This window comes from Cnephaeus nilssonii, assembly GCF_951640355.1.
Source record: "Cnephaeus nilssonii genome assembly, chromosome: 19".
NCBI lineage: Eukaryota > Metazoa > Chordata > Mammalia > Chiroptera > Vespertilionidae > Cnephaeus > Cnephaeus nilssonii.
In genome coordinates this window covers 20,676,301-20,694,507 of record NC_137090.1, presented here as the reverse complement: position 1 = coordinate 20,694,507, position 18,207 = coordinate 20,676,301, and the positions used below count along the sequence as shown (strand labels likewise).

Here is an 18,207-nt window from a genome sequence, read left to right as displayed (position 1 = left end):
GGTTTAAACATTTTACAGGTTTCAACATTTTTCAGGCCGCCTTGTCACATCTTATCAGATCAGCCGGGAGCCGCAGGCCAGGCGCTCTGGGAGCCGCTTTGGAGAACAGAAGCTGTAACATTCCAGCCAGGCTCTGCCCCGCCCTCCGCTCCCCTCCCCGCCCTCCCTTCTTCTCCCCAAAGAAACACCCCACAGGGCTCCCCAGGATGGAGCGCAGGGCCCCCGCCTCCACCCCCTTCCCAGCTTCGAGCCCGCCCACACCCTCCTCTTGCAGCCCCTCTAGGCGCTCAGGGGGTCTCCACTCCCCTCTGAGAGCCCCGGGAGCTGACCGGGGAGCCAGGGGAGGCGGGGCAGAGCCCTCACAATACAGAAGCGGCCACTGGGCCAGCAGGGCCAGCGAGTTGTGTTGGAGATTTTAGGGAGGGAGAGGAAGATGGGACCGCCCCCCATCCCCACCCCCACGGCCAGTCCTCAGGGGCTGCTGCCCAAGGGGCGGGAATGCCTTTTTACTTCGGTTTCGTTTTTTTCAGACGTGTGGGTTTTCCTCAGCCTTGGCGCTGTGGACCCCTGGCCTGCAAAACCCCCTTTCCTCCACATTCACCCCAGCCTTTTCCTGCCACGCTCATGGTGACCGTGGTCACACAGTACAGGTGACAGGAAGAGTGGCCTCAGCCGCTGCTGGGGGTGCGGGTCTGGTCAGGCTGGGAGGGCCTCCCCTGTGCACAGGAGGGCACGGCTGGGGACCGAGGCCCAGGTGCAGGGAGGAGGGTGAGCACCAGCGTGGAAGAGGGAAGGCGCCGCCGAGGGAAGGAAGAGCGAGGTGACTCACTCTGCCCAAGCATGTTGGCCACACGCCTCGGTGGGACCTGAGGAGAATATCGGGGACCGGCAGCCAAACCCCGGCGCCTAATGCCAGCGTTGGCAGAGCCAGGCCGACCGACCTCCTCCTGCAGGGTTTCAGGAGAGCCCGCCCCACCTCTTGGCCTGCCGTTCCAGCCTGTGGGTGTGAGATCCTGGCCCCCGGCCTGTGCCCTCCCCCCCAGGGGAGCCCTGCATTCCTGGAGCCACCTCTGGGTTCCCTCCCTTGGCACGTGGCAGCCAGCATCCACCACGAGGCCCCGGGTTGCCTCTCCCTTTCCCGTGTGCCCACTGCGGGAGATGAGGCCTCAGGTAGCCTTCTCTTCCCTCCAGGACAGAGGTTCCCAAATCTGAACCCCCGGCCTCTTTCTCTTGGGCCCCTGCTCTGTACCTCCAGCACACGGTGCCTGGAGGGCTCCCTGGTCCCACAAAATTCCCTCTCTTTGTTCCCAAACCTGTGTCACCTCTTAAGTTCCCTTTCGAGGTCTCATGTGGCCAATAGCTGCCCATCTTTATTCACTGCCTCCTCTCCGCTCCCAATGCCACTGCCCTAGACCTATGGCCACAGACCCTGGTGACCCAGGTGGGTGGTGCTCAGCCCCAGCTGCCCACTAGGCTCGCCCCAGACCAGGGGAGCCTGCCCCCCGGGGGCTTGTGATGTGCAGCCAGGCCCGAGACGCCTTAGCCTCAACCAGCCTCCCCACTGCTTTCCCAGCCGGCGGTCTCTAGTGCTCTCCGGCCTGGTGGTCATTTGGGTTTTAAGTTACCAGGGCCTCAGGACCCTCTGTCACTCATTCACGGCACCCACGGCACCCAGAGCTGAGAGGTGCTGCACAAGGGCTTGCTGGTCTGGGACTGACAGATGCCTCCTGATCTGGGTGCTCCATGGGTGCGGCTTAATCCACCTGCGCGTTCCCAGGCCTGGCCCAACTCAGTCATCACTCAAATGTGTGTTGAGTGAACAGGCAGGGAAGGAATCTGTTTACCGGGAAAGATTTCCACCTGCTCTCCCAAGGGCAGGCACGTCCAGTCACTCCGCATGATGGCTGCCCTCGTGGGGCCCCAGTCTGCATGGCTGGGGCTGAATCAAGACGGCAAGTCCAGCAGCAGGCCTGAGCCACGCCGGGTTCAGACGCTCTTACAGCTGCTTCTCCATTGACTCCTGTCTGGACCCTGTGTCCCAGCTCAGCACGTGAACCCCTTCCACCTCACCCTATCCTCCCCTCCCCTCCCCTCCCCTCCCCTCCCCTCCCCTCCCCTCCCCTCCCCTCCCCTCCCCTCCCCTCCCCTCCCCTCCCCTCCCCTCCCTTCCCCTCCCCTCCCCTCCCCTCCCCTCCCCTTCCCTTCCCTTCCCTTCCCTCACATAAACAAGGGTGCCCCTGGCCCGGCTGGAGACACACGAGAACCAGGTGGCCCAGCCATGCCTGCTGAGGGAATGACCCAGTGGCTGATGAGAAAGGTCCATAGAGATCTGCCTGCTCCTGTGATGGAAGGCCTCTTCTGGGGTATCTAGACCTGCTCTGTGGACCAGGGGACCCCAGGAACTCCTTTGGGCTCAGAAGCAACTCCCTCCCCGTGGCCTGCACCGAGACGGGTGCAGGGTTGGGGTGGGAAGTCATAGCGCTGTGCTCAGCACCCATGGGGCCCGTGTGCTCTCCGGGAAGGACCAGCGGACAGGCAACGAAAGATGGTAGCTTGTGAGTCATGACTTAGGTCCCTCCTCTCTTGCTGCGTCACAAGCACCCTGCGGAGACACCAGGGTGAGTGGCCCCAGGTCAGGACCTGTGGCCTCCCGTGTCAGGAACGGCGATTGCCTCCAGACTCCGGGGTTCCGCTCTTTGGAAGCTCCAGGATTTGGGTGCCTCAGGGCCCACCCGGCCCTTCCCCTGGCCTGCCCTGCTGGGCACACGCCCCTGAACTAGCCAGGTTCCCCTTACCACCCGTCAGCCCGCAGTGGCCTCTTTACCTAAATGGGAAGGTTACGTAGCCTTAAGTCTAAGGCCGATGCCTGGCTCTTTACTTCCTGCACATTTCTTCAAGCCTTTTCTCCCCCTTTTGTAAATGTCTATCTTGCCCTTGGCCAATGTGGGCCCCCTCTGAACCCAGGAAAATGGGAAGGACATCTGTCCAGGACTGTCCAGGAGCCAGCAGGTAGAGCACCAAACACTGGGCTATTTTAACATGAGGGCCACTCGGAGAGACAAATGACCACAAAGGAGGTGGTTTCCAACTCCTTCCCCTCTCCAGTTCTCTCCCTCCCTCCTTCCCAGCCCCACGTCAGTCATTTAAGAGACACCAGTTCTTTGGGTGAGCAGTGAAAGGTGCCCTGTCTGGGACTGGCGGAGGTGGTTATGCCTCACCGCAGGGAAAGGTGAGGGCAAGGGAACTATGACTACACGAAAGACACGACTGGGGAGGCTTGACCATGGAGCTCACCCCGAGACTGGAGGGAGGAGTTCCGAAGCTGGTGGGGGTGTGTGTGTGTGCGGGGAGGGGGGTGGGGCGTGAGGATGACAAACCCTTTCTGGGCCTCAGTCTTCCCATCTAGAGAAGGAAGGGATTAGACCGGTGGTTCTCAGATTGCATCCTGCAGAGGGGCCGTGGTGAGGGTAAAGGTAAGGCTAAGGGATGGGGCTCTAGACCCTTGCCCCCCCCCCCCAACTTAACTATATTTAAGTGTACAATTCTGTGGCATCAAGTACATTTGCAATGTTGTCCAATCATCAACACTATCTATTTCCAGAACTTTTCATCATACCAGACAGAAACTTTATACTCATTAATCAATACATTTCCCACCTCTTCCCCAGCCTCTGGTAACGTCTATTTTCTGTCATGGTCAATTTGCCCATTCCAGGTACCTCGTATGAGTGGAATCATACACTATTTGTCCTTTGGTGACTGGCTTATTTCACGTAGTGCAATGTTGTCGAGGCTTACCTATGTTGTAGCGTGTATCAGAACTTCATTCCTTTTTATGGCTAATATGGCACTGTGTGGATACACTGCCTTTGTTTTTTATTCGTCTGTTGATGGACTCTTGGATTGCTTCCACCTTTGGGCTACGGTGAGCAATGCGGCCGTGAACATGGGTGTACAGGTATCTGTTTGAGTCCCTACTGGCAATTCTCTTGGGTCTAAACCGAGGAGTAGAATTCCTGGGTCATGTGGTAATTCTGTGTTTAGCCTTTTGAAGAACAGGTTGCTCTTTTGGTCTGTTTTACTAAGTAGCTATAGGAGAGAAGGGGGTGTGTGTATTTGGAATAAATGATTAACAATTAAGAAACATCCTAGATGACTCCTAAGGCCCACCCAATCTCTAAAATCCTACAATGTTGGGAGGGTCCAAGGTAAAAAATATAGACACGTTGGGGTGCAAGGGAGGCGACCTCACTGGTTGCAGAACTCCAACCTGAAGGGTTCCTTAAAGGAAACATGGTGGGGACAGCCCCGTGGGCACCCACGGTCAGCCAGCAGCAGGGCGGGTCACTGCTGGGTGGGTGACGGAATCTGGGGGTCAACATTGCCAGCGTCTTGGCACAGGACACACGGCATGGGGCACTAGGTGGTGTCTCACGGTACGTTACGTGCACCAGTCAGTTCAGCATCTACGCTGCCCTGAATTCTCTGGTTAAAAGTTTTCTCTCCGCTCTGTGCTCACCGTGCAGGCCCACCTTCAGCCCTCTGGGGATGGGAGGTGTGGCAGGGTCCAGGTGAGGAACCTGGGAGGAGTCTGATGAGTTGTGCTCAATATTTGATGAAGTCCAGCCTATGTGGAGAGGGGATGTTGCCTGAGAGGTTGACATGAAGGTCTCCCAAGCAGCCTGGTGCTGCGGGCACCTGCTGCCCACCCGCCTGGCGGCCTGTGTCTGTCCTTAGCCCAGCCACATGGTGGGTGGGTGGGGTGGAGGATGAGCTGTCTTTAGGGGAGGGTGGCGGTGCACTTGGGCAGGGCAGGGCCAGGAGCTGAGTATAAATAGCCCCTGCCCAGCTGGGAAGGCCTGGCAGTGCCCCCTGCCCTCCCCCTCACCAGCTGCCAGTGCCAGGCGGGCCCTGGCTCCCTGGGGAGCCTCGCCATTGTCTCAGGTCCTGACTGTAGGAACTTCCTCAGCGGAACTGAGGAGTCTTGTTCTGTGTGGAGGTGGAACCTCCGGATGCCTGGAGGCCTGGGGAGTGGGGGTGAGGCTGCAAGATGGGGGTGAGCAGACTGGCCTGGGGAAGGGCTCACTCCTTCATTCCCTCCCTTGAGAGTCAACATGTACCTACCATGTGCCTGGCCTTTTGGTAGACCAAATGTGCTCACGTCTCTATGTGCGTGTGCATGTGTGTGTGTGTGTGTGTGTGTGTGTGTGTGTTGAGGGAGAATGGAAACACAGCCTCTAGCCTCAAGAAACTTACACTAGCGCAGCCAGAAGGAATTGGAAACAAATCAGCACTTGGAGATAAGAAGGCTTGAATAAGGTAGAGGCAGAATCTAGAGAGAGGAGAGGCTACCTTTGTGTGGAGCCCATGAAAGTCTTTGGATCGGAGGCGGCCCCGGACTGGGAGGTTGAAGGATGGGGAAGATGTTTGCCGGGTTCGGGCCGAGGGAGGCGCTCCAGGTGGAGGGCTCAGGGTGTGGCAGGCGGGCGGGCATGAAACAGCCGGGCTGCCAGCCACTCACAGCGGCCCGGACAAATCTAATCAAAGCCACTTCACTTACTTTGGTGCAAAGAATTGAGGAGAACGAGGCTCACTGTGTGACCTCCCCCACGCGATCGTGACCTTCAGTAATGGGGACAAGGAGCTGGGAGTTAAATTAGCATGAACCTGTGGTGGTGGAATCTCAGACAGGAGTCCTGTGTGGGTAGTTGGCTCAGAGTCAGGGGTGGCAGGGCACGTTTGGGAGAGGGCAGCCGTCCTGCGGAAATCAATCCCGCGGCCACAGCCTCGTTAGCCCAACACCAGCCCGGGGAGCTAAACCCGCGTCCGCACAGGCCCTGGCTAATTACTGGCAGGATGTCCAGATCGGAGCGGACACCCTTGAATGGAGCTTAGTGGGAACATCTGTACACCCTGGCCCTTCGGGTCACCTTTCCCAGGCAGCCAGCTCGCACGTCTGCTTAGCCACCCCAGTGAGAACTGAACTGCCGGGCCAGGGGCCAGCTTTGCTCTGCTCCAAGCATCCTTCCAAGAGATGGATGGGAGAGGCCCTGAAAATGTGATGTGCTCTCTTAAGTCAGGGATGGGAGGGCAGGAGGCGTGAAGCCCATGGCAGGGCAGGGGGCAGACCAAGTGCTGGGGCCAGCCCCGAAACACAGGGTAACCACGACGAACACCATTTACTGAGTGCTTCCATGTGCCAGTGTTTCCTAGGGCTGAAACTTCCCACCATGTCTATTTTACAAATGAAGAAACGGAGGCACGGGGTGGTTAAGTAAATTGCTAGAAATCAACAGCTAGGAAACGGCAGCCTGGCTCCCAGCGACACAGTCGGTTGGATTGGGGCAGCATGGAGGAGACGGGGTTTGGTGGGACGAGGAAAGTGAACTCATCATCTCTGAGACTGGGCGTTATTCTCAGAGGACGTTGCACTTGGAGTCAGACAAACCCAGGGTCTGAACTCTGGCAACTTCCTTCTGTAAGTCACCCAACTTCGCTGAGCCTCAGTTTCCTCATCTGTAAAATGGGATGACAGCACCGCCTCACAGAACTATTGTGAGGATTAAATGAGAGAAGTCCCTGGCATGTAAGTGCTAAATAAGTGGCTGCCATTATTATCGCTAGTGTTGAATATGAAAATCCGCTTGGGTTGTAGGAAGGACTCAGCCCGCAAGGGCTTGGTGACTCTCGGGGGAGTGAAAGGGACCATGGCATCTCCGAGCGATGCCAGTCCCAGTGCCCAGTGCTCGGGGTTCTGCTGGGCCGGGCAGGCTGCCTAGGACCCGTGGGAGTGAAACCAGGAAGCAGGGAGCCCCTTGGAGGGTTGGGATGAGGCCCAGCCTCACCAAGTGGAAATGAAGCGGCAGCAGGGGCTTCCCCACCCGTCAGCACCCCTTCCGTGCAGTGGCAGCCAGCTAACCAGGCTCCACACATCCGGTTGTATGGCCTTGGGCAAGTCACTTCTCTCTGGGGCCTCTGCTTTCTCGTCTGTGTAATGGGCTTCACCCTCTCCTGGGGCTTCTCCCATAGGTTCTGGTTCTGATCCAGGGCTCAGCCTCCCACTTCGTTTGAGGGTACCCAGGCCTGCAGAGGTGCCGACAGGTGCAAGGCAAAGGCTGGGAGGAGGAGGAAGAAAAGTAATGGGGGAGGAGGAGGAAGGATCCTGAGTGCCCCTCGGGCCCCGCTTTCATCTCTCTGGGTAAAGGCAGGCTGGAGCCTTGGGAACCCGGCGCGGCTGGTGAGCAGACCAATAAATGGGGAGCGACGTTGGGCAACTCTCCTGGTGCCAGAGGTGATGTGGGACAGGCCGGCCCAGGTTAGAGTGTGCCGAGGGACGGGAGGCCAGGCTCCTGGAGAGTGTGGGCCCTGCAGGGCCAGCCCACACCTCCAGGGACAGGCAGGGACCGAGGCACCTGCGGGGGGAGACCGGGGAGCACTCTGGCCAAAGGGGAGGGACGCCGAGGCTGGGAACTGGGTGCCAGGGCTCCCTGAGCTGCTCTGGGATAGTCAGGGACTGCGCCCGGCTATGGGGAGGGGCGGGCAATCACCGCCACACTCATGGCCAAACACAGCTGTGGCCGTGGGGTGGCAGCGCCCTCTACCCTGCCTCAGCTCCCCTCTCCAGCTGTCCCCATACAGGGCTGTGGGTCCTAAGAGGGGGGAGTGAGAAAGGCCTGGGCTTCTTCCCAGGGGGGTCTTGCTCCTGAGCCTCCCTCAGGATGTCGCTCTGCTGGGCCACCTGCGCTGAACCCTGGCTCAGTTACCCTCCCCAGTGACTGCAGGGCTGCTGGGGCAGGGCTGGACGTGCTGGTTAAATGCACACGGAGAGGCAGCCTGAGCTGACTCTGACACTTGGCAGTCGTGCAGATGGGCAGCTTACTTAGCTCCCTGGCCTCAAGTTTCCTCATCTATGAAATGGGACGATGACAGTGTGAGGATTACATAATGGGAACAGTCAGAACCAGCCCAGCACATAATAAGCAGTAGCGATTTGATCACCATTGTTAGCACGCTAACCTGTTCGTAACCATAAACAAGGCAGGGCAGGAGAGGGCAACCTGCAGGGCCCTGTAGGTGCTGTGGGCATGTGCCCATCAGAGGCCTCTGGGCTGACCCGCTCCCTCCCGCCCGGGCGTGGATGGGCTCAGTGTTGAGGCCCAGGGTGCAGACAGGCCAGGCCTGCAGCCACCCCACCCCTGGGGGCCGAGGCGGGCATTGCCCGGAAGGAAGGGTGGCACAACTGCATTGTCCCATGGGCACTGGAGCCGGATGGCATGGGGTCCAATGAGCAACTCCTTAGCGGTTCTGTGGTCCGGGCTCGGTGGCTCGGTTCTCAACCTGCAAGGCTAAGCCATCGAGCACGGGGCTGCTCTCACCGCCCTCCTATGTCACAGGGTGATTATAAGGATTCAGTCAGGCAAAGCCCAGGAACAGACTCAGCCCAGGCCCGGCACAGAGGAATTCAGGAATAGCCATCCCTGTGCTAAGTCCGCCCTGTAGGTCGCCCTTCCTTCTCTTGGAAAGAGCTTGGTGTTCAAGATCTAGAAATGTCTCATAAATGGTACCATCCAAACTCCAGACCTGGTCCCCCAATCCCTCTCCCAGAATTAATTAAAAAGTAGGTAAGTGGGGGCCGCCTCACCCCTCTGAACACTGAGCCCAGAGCCAGCCCACGGTGGTGCCCATCACGAGCCCATAGTAAGAGCTGTTAAATGGCGGCGCTTGGTTCATCCTGTGTCTGGACCAGAAAGCTTTTTTGTGGTATTTCCCCATCTCCCCGGGGTCTTCTGGACCCTCTTCCCAAGGCATCCACCATCACTGTGTGTGTAAACTCCCTGTGGGGACGGAGGCTTCCCTGCTTTTCCTGAGCTGGGGCTGGGGGGTCCTCCTTCTGTTAGGTTTGGGTTCCTTTCCATGGGTCATCAACAGTCTCATGTGGCCCCCAAACCTAGACTCCCTGGGAGGTCGCCCAGACCAATCCCTTCCATGCCCTTCAGGGAAACGAGTCCAGAGCCTGGGAGGGACTTGACCTGGGCCCCAATACCACCCTTGCAGTCCCTGGTTCATTCATGGAATTGCAGTGGTTCCCAAGGGTGCCCCCCGGACGCTTCTGCGGGCCCCCATGCCCTTGCACGTTGGACACGTCCACGTCAGAGGGCTGACTTTGCCTGGATCAGAGCTCTGCCCGCCGAGGGCAGCAGGCAGGTGCCAGGTTTCTGGGGGCCTGTGTTGCTCTACCTGCCCCGGAGGGCTACTGAGGGGGAAACGATGCCCGCGGTGGGCCCTGTGCTTTGTGCCTGCAGCGCCCCTGTCCTCTGTGTGCCCACAGGTCCCTGGCCCTGGGCCAGCAGTACACGTCCCTGGGCTCGCAGCCTCTGCTCTGCGGCTCCATCCCGGGCCTGGTCCCCAAGCAACTGCGCTTCTGTCGCAATTACATCGAAATCATGCCCAGCGTGGCGGAGGGCGTGAAGCTGGGCATCCAGGAGTGCCAGCACCAGTTCCGGGGCCGCCGCTGGAACTGCACCACCATAGACGACAGCCTGGCCATCTTTGGGCCCGTCCTGGACAAAGGTATTGTCTCTGGGCCCACTAGGAGGGGGGTGTGGGGGAGACCATCAGGATGAAGTGACCCTTCCATCTCAGGGTGCCTTAGCTCTGAGCCAGGGTCCCCAGGGGAGAGTGATAAAGCTGGTCACGACCTGGGGCCTCCACAGAACACGGGCCAGGTCCTTCTCTGGACCGACCCAAGCTGTCACCATGGCTGCCACACCTTCCCAGGCGCTGCTGGGGGCTGGGCAGCCTTGAGATGCTCTAGGGTCCCGCCTTCCTTCCCCCTCAGCCTCCACTGCGGGCCCAGCTTTGATGTGGACACATGTGACATTTCCCCCAGGCTGTGTGAAGTGCTATGCAAATGTAGCTTTGGGGGGGGGGGATAGGGCGGGGGCATTGTCACCCCTATGCCCCTCCCATTTAGAAAGTTCTAGAGCTGAGAAAGCTGCTTGGTGCCGGTGGCACTGCATCGCGCCCAAGAGCTTCCGTGAGAACCTTCTGCTGGACCCACCCCCCTGCAAGCTGGACATGCCCTGGGATTGTGGAGGGGCCAGAGCGAGCGCTGGCCTCTGGGGGACTGCCCAGCCTTCGTGCCAGCTGGGAGTCTAACTGGCTGCACCGCCCCTGCAGTCACACAGCGGGCCTTCACACAGCGGGCCTGAGGACTGGGAGGCGCCTGATGGGAGGGGTAAGGGGACAACTGCTCCCCAGAAGAAGGGACTTCGGGCCGGGTGAGCTCTGGCCTGAAGGTGGGCGACGCTCCGAGAAACTGCAGATCTGGGGATGTAATGCTCCCAGCTGGCCTTGGGGGCCACCATCAACCAGCCTTTGCCACCCCAACCTGAGCCCGGCCCTCCCTCCTTTTAGGGGAGCTGCATTTACAGCCAGAAAGAAAAGGAAGGAAGGAAGGAAGGAAGGAAGGAAGGAAGGAAGGAAGGAAGGAAGGAAGGAAGGAAGGAAGGAAGGAAGGAAGGGAGGGAGGGAGGGTGGAAGGGAATCTGAAAGCCTGGAGGGTCTTGGGGAGGGGGGGCAAGGTGTTGGCAGGGAATGGTGGGGGAGGCTGACCACCCCAACCCCCATTTCAGAGCGGGTCCCCCTTCACCTGTGCCTCGGGTTCGCAGTCAGTCCGATCCACAGGCTATTGTCCTGGGACCCACGGGCAATTAGCGAATCAATGGATGATGCTTCTGTTTACGCTGCTGTTACCAAAGCTAATTATTGCCTGTTTACACAAAAGGTTTGGCCTCTAATTGGGGCCAAGTGGCGGCGGTTTTCATTTCCAACCTGATCTCGCTGGCGTGTCAGTCTGTCCGCCTTCCGGGGCCCCACCTCGGCCCGGCAGCGCCTCAGCACCCCGCCTGGCGTCTAGACGCGGCCCGAGCGCGCCTCCCCTCCGACGGCCTGCGCCCCTCGGGGTGTCCGCGGGCGCACACCCGGCCCCGGGCTTATCGCCGTTCACGCCGGCGTTTCACGGTTTACATCCCCAGCGTGGGTTCCAGAACATGCCTGCGCCTCGGAATGGCAGGAGGGCAGTCTGGTGTCAGGGAAGGGGAGGAGGTCAGAGACGCGGGGACTCTGATGGAGGCTAAGGAGCCGCCGGGAGGAGGGCCCCCGCGCGCACACGCGCCGGTGTCCGGAGCCGGGCCGCCCCCGCCCCCGCCCCGCTGGGCGGGCCGCCGGGGGTGAACCCCGGGCGCGCACCTTCCGCGGAGCCGGACGCCCCGGGGCGGGGGCCTAGGAGCGGGGGCCGGGGGCGGGGCGGGGGCGCCGGGGTCACCGGCCGGAAGGCCGAGGACGCGGCGGCGAGGCCAGCCCGAGAGCGCTCTCCCCGGGCGGGGCCGAGGGCGGGCACCCGAGGGGTTAGGCGGCTTGAAAAGGGCTGAGCGCCGCCCCCCACCGCGCGGCCCGGCCCCGCGCCCGCTGCGGCCGCCGCGCCATTCACACGCCCTCTGGCCGTTCGGCGCGGCGCGGGGGCGGGGGGCGCCGCTTCAATGGGGATTCCGCGGGCCGGCGCCGGGGCTGGGGGCGCGGCCCGGCCGCGGGAGCCGCCCGTTGCTACGCGGTGGCGGCCGGCCCGGCGGCCCGGGCCCGGCGGCCGCATTATGCGGGTAATGCGGTGTGACACCGCGCGAACAAAGGCGGATTGAGCGGCCCAGCGGGCCCCGCCGGACGGGGCCCGGCACAGCGGGGCTGTCAGCGCCGCTCCCAGGCTAATCCCCGCCCCGCCCCCGCGCCCCCGCGTCCCCGCCGCTGGGAACCGAGCGCGGCCCGGGCTCTGGGCGCCGCCGCCGCCGCGAGAGGCCGCGAGCCCGGCCGGAAGCGAGGCCCCGGCTCTCGCCGTCCCCGAACCCGGGCGCTGATGGATGGGAGGAGGCGGGGATGGGGATGGGGGTGGGGTGGGGGCGGGGGGTCGGGTTGGAGCCAGGGCGCAGAGCCGCAGGCCGGGCCGCCCCCTGGCCGCCGCCCGCCCTGGCTGCACGTCCCCACTCGGGGTCGGGGGACGGCCCCCCCCCAGGCAGGTGGCTGCGGGGCGCGGGGCCTGAAGAGGGGCCACCAGGGGACAGAGGCTCCCGGGTCTGCCCAGCGGGTTCCTCCTCGGCGCTCGGGACGGGGCCTGGCTCCTAGGCCGGCCCTGGCGCCCTGCGAGGCCGCGGACAGGTCAGGCCCTGCTGTGGGTCCGTCGCCGAAAGGAGCGGGTTGGACCGCGTGCCTTCCAGTGTTAGTCTGTGTCTGCGGGCCGGCCGCCCAGACCGCCTGCCTCGGGGTGCAAGGATTGAGTGGGATGTAGCCCCGGAGGGAAGAGTCTGGTGCCCACGGGGCGCCCAGAGGGTCCTTACAACGAGGTTGGGGAACATCCCCCAGAATGTCTTCCTTCGCTGGACCCTGTCCTCTCTCCCAGGAGGGACCTGACCGTCTCAGCCCCAAACCTTGGCCCCTCTGGGTGGAGAAGGGGAGGGAGAGGGAGACAGGTGCCAGCCCCCGCCCTCCGGGTCAGGAACGCTGGCGGCGGACGAGGGAAACTGAGGCTCAGAAAGGAGAGGGTCTGCCCGGGCGGGGACTGGGCGGGCTGGCTGGGTCAGGCTGCAGGTTCCCAGGACGGTGCTGGGGTCCCTGGGGTCTGGGAAGACGGAGGGCAGGGGGTCTGGGGCCAGGACCGGTCAGGGCCGCCCCATCTCTTAAGCAACGTGCCGAGCTATGGTTTCCACCCGGTTCTAGCCGGCTCCCTCTGCCGGGTGTCACGGCTCTGGTTTAATCAGTCCGTGGCCCTGCCCTCAGTTTGCGCATCCATAAAGTGGGGTACCCTCTTCCCCCAGCACCCCCACCCCCGCTGGCCTGGCTGGGGGGTTGAGGCCGGGCAGCCGAGTCCCAGGACTGGCCTAAGCGATGCTCCCCCCCCCCCCCCCCCCCCCCCGCAGCCACCCGCGAATCGGCCTTCGTGCACGCCATCGCCTCGGCCGGCGTGGCCTTCGCAGTCACGCGCTCCTGCGCAGAGGGCACCTCCACCATCTGTGGCTGCGACTCCCACCATAAGGGGCCCCCCGGCGAGGGCTGGAAGTGGGGCGGCTGCAGCGAGGACGCCGACTTCGGGGTGCTGGTGTCCCGGGAGTTCGCGGACGCCCGCGAGAACCGACCGGACGCGCGCTCGGCCATGAACAAGCACAACAACGAGGCGGGCCGCACGGTGAGCCGCAGCGGCCCGGGTTGCGACCCTTCCTGGGACGCCCTCCCAGCCCTGCCCCAGCCCCTCCCGCCTCCACCCCTTCCGCAGCCCCGGGGCGCCCGGGGCTCCCCGCTCGGCCCCTCTCCCCTGGGCCGGGCTGGGCCCCCGCCCCCGCCCAGTCACCCCGTCTGTTCACCCTCCTTTAGCCTCGGTCTGGCCCCGGTCGCCGCCGCCTGGGGATGCGCCAGGCGGAGTGTGGTGGCCCCTGGCGCAGGCCCTGCAGCCCGTGCTGTGCGCCTGGGCAGCCTGTAGGCCTGTGGGCCCGGCTTGGCACTCGGCTGCCACCCCTTCCCGAGGTGGGTTGCCTTGGGGTCCGTCTGGGGGCCAGCTGCTGCTTCTCTTCCCCAGACCATCCTGGACCACATGCACCTCAAGTGCAAGTGCCACGGGCTGTCGGGCAGCTGCGAGGTGAAGACCTGCTGGTGGGCCCAGCCCGACTTCCGCGCCATCGGCGACTTCCTCAAGGACAAGTACGACAGCGCCTCGGAGATGGTGGTGGAGAAGCACCGCGAGTCGCGCGGCTGGGTGGAGACCCTCCGCGCCAAGTACGCGCTCTTCAAGCCGCCCACCGAGAGGGACCTGGTCTACTACGAGAACTCCCCCAACTTTTGCGAGCCCAACCCCGAGACGGGCTCCTTTGGCACCAGGGACAGGACTTGCAACGTCACCTCCCATGGCATCGATGGCTGCGACTTGCTCTGCTGCGGCCGCGGCCACAACACGAGGACGGAGAAGCGGAAGGAGAAATGCCACTGCATCTTCCACTGGTGCTGCTACGTGAGCTGCCAGGAGTGCGTCCGCATCTACGACGTGCACACCTGCAAGTAGGGAGCCAGGTAGGGTGGCGGGGTGGGAGGCCGGGGCGGGGGGGACCTTGCTGCAGGGACCTGGCTCTGCCCATCTCTTCCTGACCACCCCGTTCTAGTTCGCAGCGACCCGAGACACAAGTCCCCAAGTGTGCTCTTGAGGCTGCAAGCAGTTGGTTAAAATTCTTGTACCTGGTTAGTTAATGATGAGCCAGGTCAATTTTTTTGTCCAGCCACTGGCTCTCATTACTGAGCACCTGTGGAGACAGAGGAGGGACACTGGGGGTTTGGAAGCTGGAGACCTGACCTCTGGGGCCAACTTTGCCCCTAACTTCCTGTGCCGCCACTTCTCAGGCCTGTTTCCTTGCTGTGAAGTAAGGAGGTTAAAATGCGTGAGACAGTAGGCCGAAAAGTCTCCTCTAAAACCCTGGGGCAGAGTCCTTCGGCACCCACCTTGAACTTCGAGGGCAAGTTTTTGCACAGGCGTAAACCCTACCAACCTCAGGGAGGTGGGTGGGGGGAAGCTGTGTATAAGCCCATATCCTGACACATCTGAAGCTTGGGTGGAGTGGGTGCACTCTCACGGAGTTTATGGATGGTGATGGGGAGGAGGAAGGAGTCAAGTTCAGAGTGACGGTGGTGAGTAATCAAGGGATCAAAGGCTGGCGGATTATGCTGCCAAGCTTCCCAGAGGTGGCCGGCGTGGGAGACGGTGTGCCTGGCTCAGACCCGTCGGTCCCCAGATAGGGCCTGATGGAGGCAGGGTGGTCCTGGAGTTCTGGAGGTGCAATGTTCTGAGGCCAATATGCCCTTTCTCCCTTTTCTCTGCCCTGAGAAGGAGCCGAATATACAAAGGCATGAACCCCGGGATTGCTCCCGCCACTTGTGGGACCCAGACAAAACAGTCTTTACACCCCTGTCTCCTCATCTGTCATCCTCCCTAGAGGCGCTGTGAGGAACACAGGAAGGACACTGGGAACAGTGACTGGTTCACGGCAGAGGTTGCCTGCCCGGGTCATTGCTGGCTGGGGCTGTGTCAAGGGAGGGCACTCCACTGGGCCCTGTGGTTCCACACAGGGCACCTCGGAGCTGGGGTGCTTGCTTGTGCTGATGGGACTGGGGGGAACCCGACATCAGGGGGAGAGTTCTGGTTGAGGGGTGACTTAACCAGTCCACGTGGGAAGCCCCTCTGTGTAGCTGAAGTCAGGGACAGTCTAGAAGGGTGGTTCCCATTCCACTGCTTACCAGCCGTGGAACCTTCCACCCATTTCCTCATCTAGGCAGAGGTGGTGATAATGGGAGCCTGGCAGAAGCTTTATGAGGCTCAAATGAGCTAAGAGGTGTGACCACTTACTAATGGAAAGTGCTAAATGCCATCAGGGAGTGTGACATGAGTGGTCACCGAGCGGTGAAACGGTGTCATCACTTGGGCAGGTCCATTTACTGCCTTTCCCAATGATAGAAGAAAAGGCCGCAAGCGACAGAGAACGCACAGGCTCCCTGTGGCCTGCCAAGGTGGAAGGAATGTTTGAAAGCACAGTGGCCACCCTTCTCTGATGTCCACTATGGCCAGAGGCAGCACAGTGTCCCCACTATCCATCAGGACATGGCTCTGGCATTCACAAAGAGGGCTGCACCTGCCAGGTTCCTCCCAGTCTCTATACAAGACAGATTCCTGCATTAGGGTAATTACCTGCTACAGGCTTCCTGTCGCCCAGGCCCCAGCTAGGCTGCGAGGGAGATAGGATCTGGATCCAGTCAGTAGATGCTAAAGCCCTACTGTTCCTGTAGACCACACTCCCTTCCTCAGTGGTGGACCCCAAGTATAGGAGGGAGCAGGGAAAAGTCACTCCAGGTCCCCATTACCTCCAAGTACAAGAAAAATGTTGAGCTCTCCTGTCATCAGCCTGTGATCTTTGCACCCTTATGGGTGGTCTCCCTGGGAAAGCAATTATGTTTCTAATTCTTCCTCTTTATTTCCCAAGGGGCGCTGGGAACGGTGAAGCGTGCGGCTGGGCAGATTCACTGAAGTCCTGAGCAGGACCTAAGCCAGCTCAGCCCTCAGCATCCGACAGCAAGGAATCCGGACTGTTGCCAGATGCACGTGTGGTAAATTGCCTGGACCCAACCGCCCGCTGACTGGGAGGCCTTCCTCCCTCTCTCATCTTAAGTTTCTCACCCGACTCTGGATGGTGTATGGTGTTTAAAGAAGGGGCTTTCTTTTTAGTTCTCTGGGGTCTGATAGGAACAGATCCGAGGCTTATCTTTGCACATGTTAAAGAAAATAAAAATGGAAAACCATTTCTACTCCGGTGGAACAGGCTGGGCTAATGTGAGCTCTTTGCCTGGTGATAGAGACATCAGCATGGGCAAGACTGTTTCCAGACCGCTTCTCCTGGGGACGTCCCAGGGTGCTGGGAGGTGGGAGTTACGAAGTAGGACAGACCCCTGCAGTCTCCTTTTCTCTGCCTACTCCCATTCAAATGGATACACTTTCACGAGCTGATAAAAGCCATAGGTCTAGCGAGGATGAAGTGGTAGGGAGGCCCGAGGCAATTGTGAGAGTGGGGTTTCGTTTTGAAGAACTAGTTCTAGGTTGCCCTGGTAAGCTGTTTGAAGAGCAGCAGTGTGTTCTTCTCAGCCTCGTTTTCTCCGCAATGCTGTTCTGCACCAGAGGCTCTTGTGAACTGCAGTCAGATCTCAGAATCTTTTTCTACCTTTCTGCAGTTTCCACCATGAATGCAGTACTTTTTTTTTTTTTTGTAGTGGATGTTGTAAATAGGTTGTGTATGGGGGGAGGGGAGAGAACAAGCCTTCTCCAGCCCGAATGGCTTCCTAAAGAAAGGAGTGGTATCTTTGGAAGAGGCCGCTCAATCCCCTCCAGTCCTGCTCACCTGCAGATTCTCCATCAAAACAACACCAGGTGAGCAGTTGGCCACCTTAGTATAAATGAGACAAAGGGCCAGTGAGAGAGGAGCAGTCTATTCCTGAAGTTCCAGTTTTGAGACCAGTAGATGGGGAGGGTAAAAACGAGTCCTCATTTCCTCTCCAGTAAGGACATGTCTTCCTGCATCCTTTTCTTTCTTTGGCCCGAGTGAGTTCTGAGTTCTCTAAGGCAGAGCTTCTGGCCTCACCTGCAAGCTGATAAGCATCAACCCGAGCAGTACTGAGGGTGAGGATTAGGTGTTCAAAGGGGGCAAGCAGTCACCTGCTCCTTTGGGAAAAGCGCCTCCCAGCTGAGTTCTCTGTGATCCACAGTGGTCCTCTGGGGTATCCTAGAGGAAGCTAGCAAAACGGAGGCAAACGGAGCTGATAGGATGGACCAATCCAACAGCTCGGTCTGAAGGAGAACCAGAAGGAGACTCAGCAGGGGTAGAGTGCAGAACAGCTTTCTCTTCCTTTTCTCCCTTCTCTTTGCTCTACCTTACACTGGCCTAAGAAAGCGGGGTCAGGCGATCTCCGCGCGTGCTCAGACAGGTTTGCCAAGACGCCGTCTAGAAGCCAGGCCTGCACTCCTGAATCTGCTGGCCACGAGCCCTGCTAAGATACACATCCCATCCCCTCTGTAGAATCTCTAATGCCCCTCCTCATCTCATCTTAGGCTAAAAAGTTTTAAATCATGTCAACCGGATAATGCTTGCTTTATGTGAGAATTATTTCAGCAGAATGGACACAAATTTTCAAGCCAGTCTTTTCATATCTATGTATTCTATATTAAAAGTGATAAAGTCATGTTTCTGGGGCGTATTCAAGTAGCTGACAAGTAATTATTTAATAATAGTACATTGAGTGCATTGTAATTATTCTTGCCGTAGTCAGGTAATAGTATCCAACGGAAATTTCCTACCAACCTGCTGTATCCAAAGTTTTGTAAAAAGTTGTAGAAGTTGTTGATCTTTTTGATTTTATATTCAAAAAGTCTCTTTTTATAAATATTATTTATTATACAATGTATATACCTTTGAGTTAACTAAGATTATATATTATATAAATATATATATATTTGGAGAAAATATATTTCATCATGCAGTTTTTTTCTGTTAAGTCATTAAAGAGAAGGTAAACTTAAAATGGATACATTGTACAATGTGTGGAGTTTCCAGATTAATCCTCAGGAGGTCAAGAATATCA

The 18,207-nt window shown here is 59.8% G+C and overlaps 1 protein-coding gene across 1 annotated transcript in view; it reads left to right on the top strand.

The window, feature by feature from the left end:
* Positions 1–17,808, top strand: part of WNT3 (Wnt family member 3) — a gene marked incomplete at its 5' end in the record, with an annotated part of 40,837 nt that extends 23,029 nt beyond the window's left edge. Inside the window, 5 exon segments of the mRNA XM_079797989.1 lie at positions 9,329–9,570; positions 12,966–13,231; positions 13,494–13,611; positions 13,614–14,106; positions 16,062–17,808. Coding sequence (XP_079654115.1) covers positions 9,329–9,570; positions 12,966–13,231; positions 13,494–13,611; positions 13,614–14,098 — 1,111 coding nt within the window. The 3' untranslated portion in view covers positions 14,099–14,106; positions 16,062–17,808.
* Between the last annotated feature and the right edge of the window lie 399 nt (positions 17,809–18,207).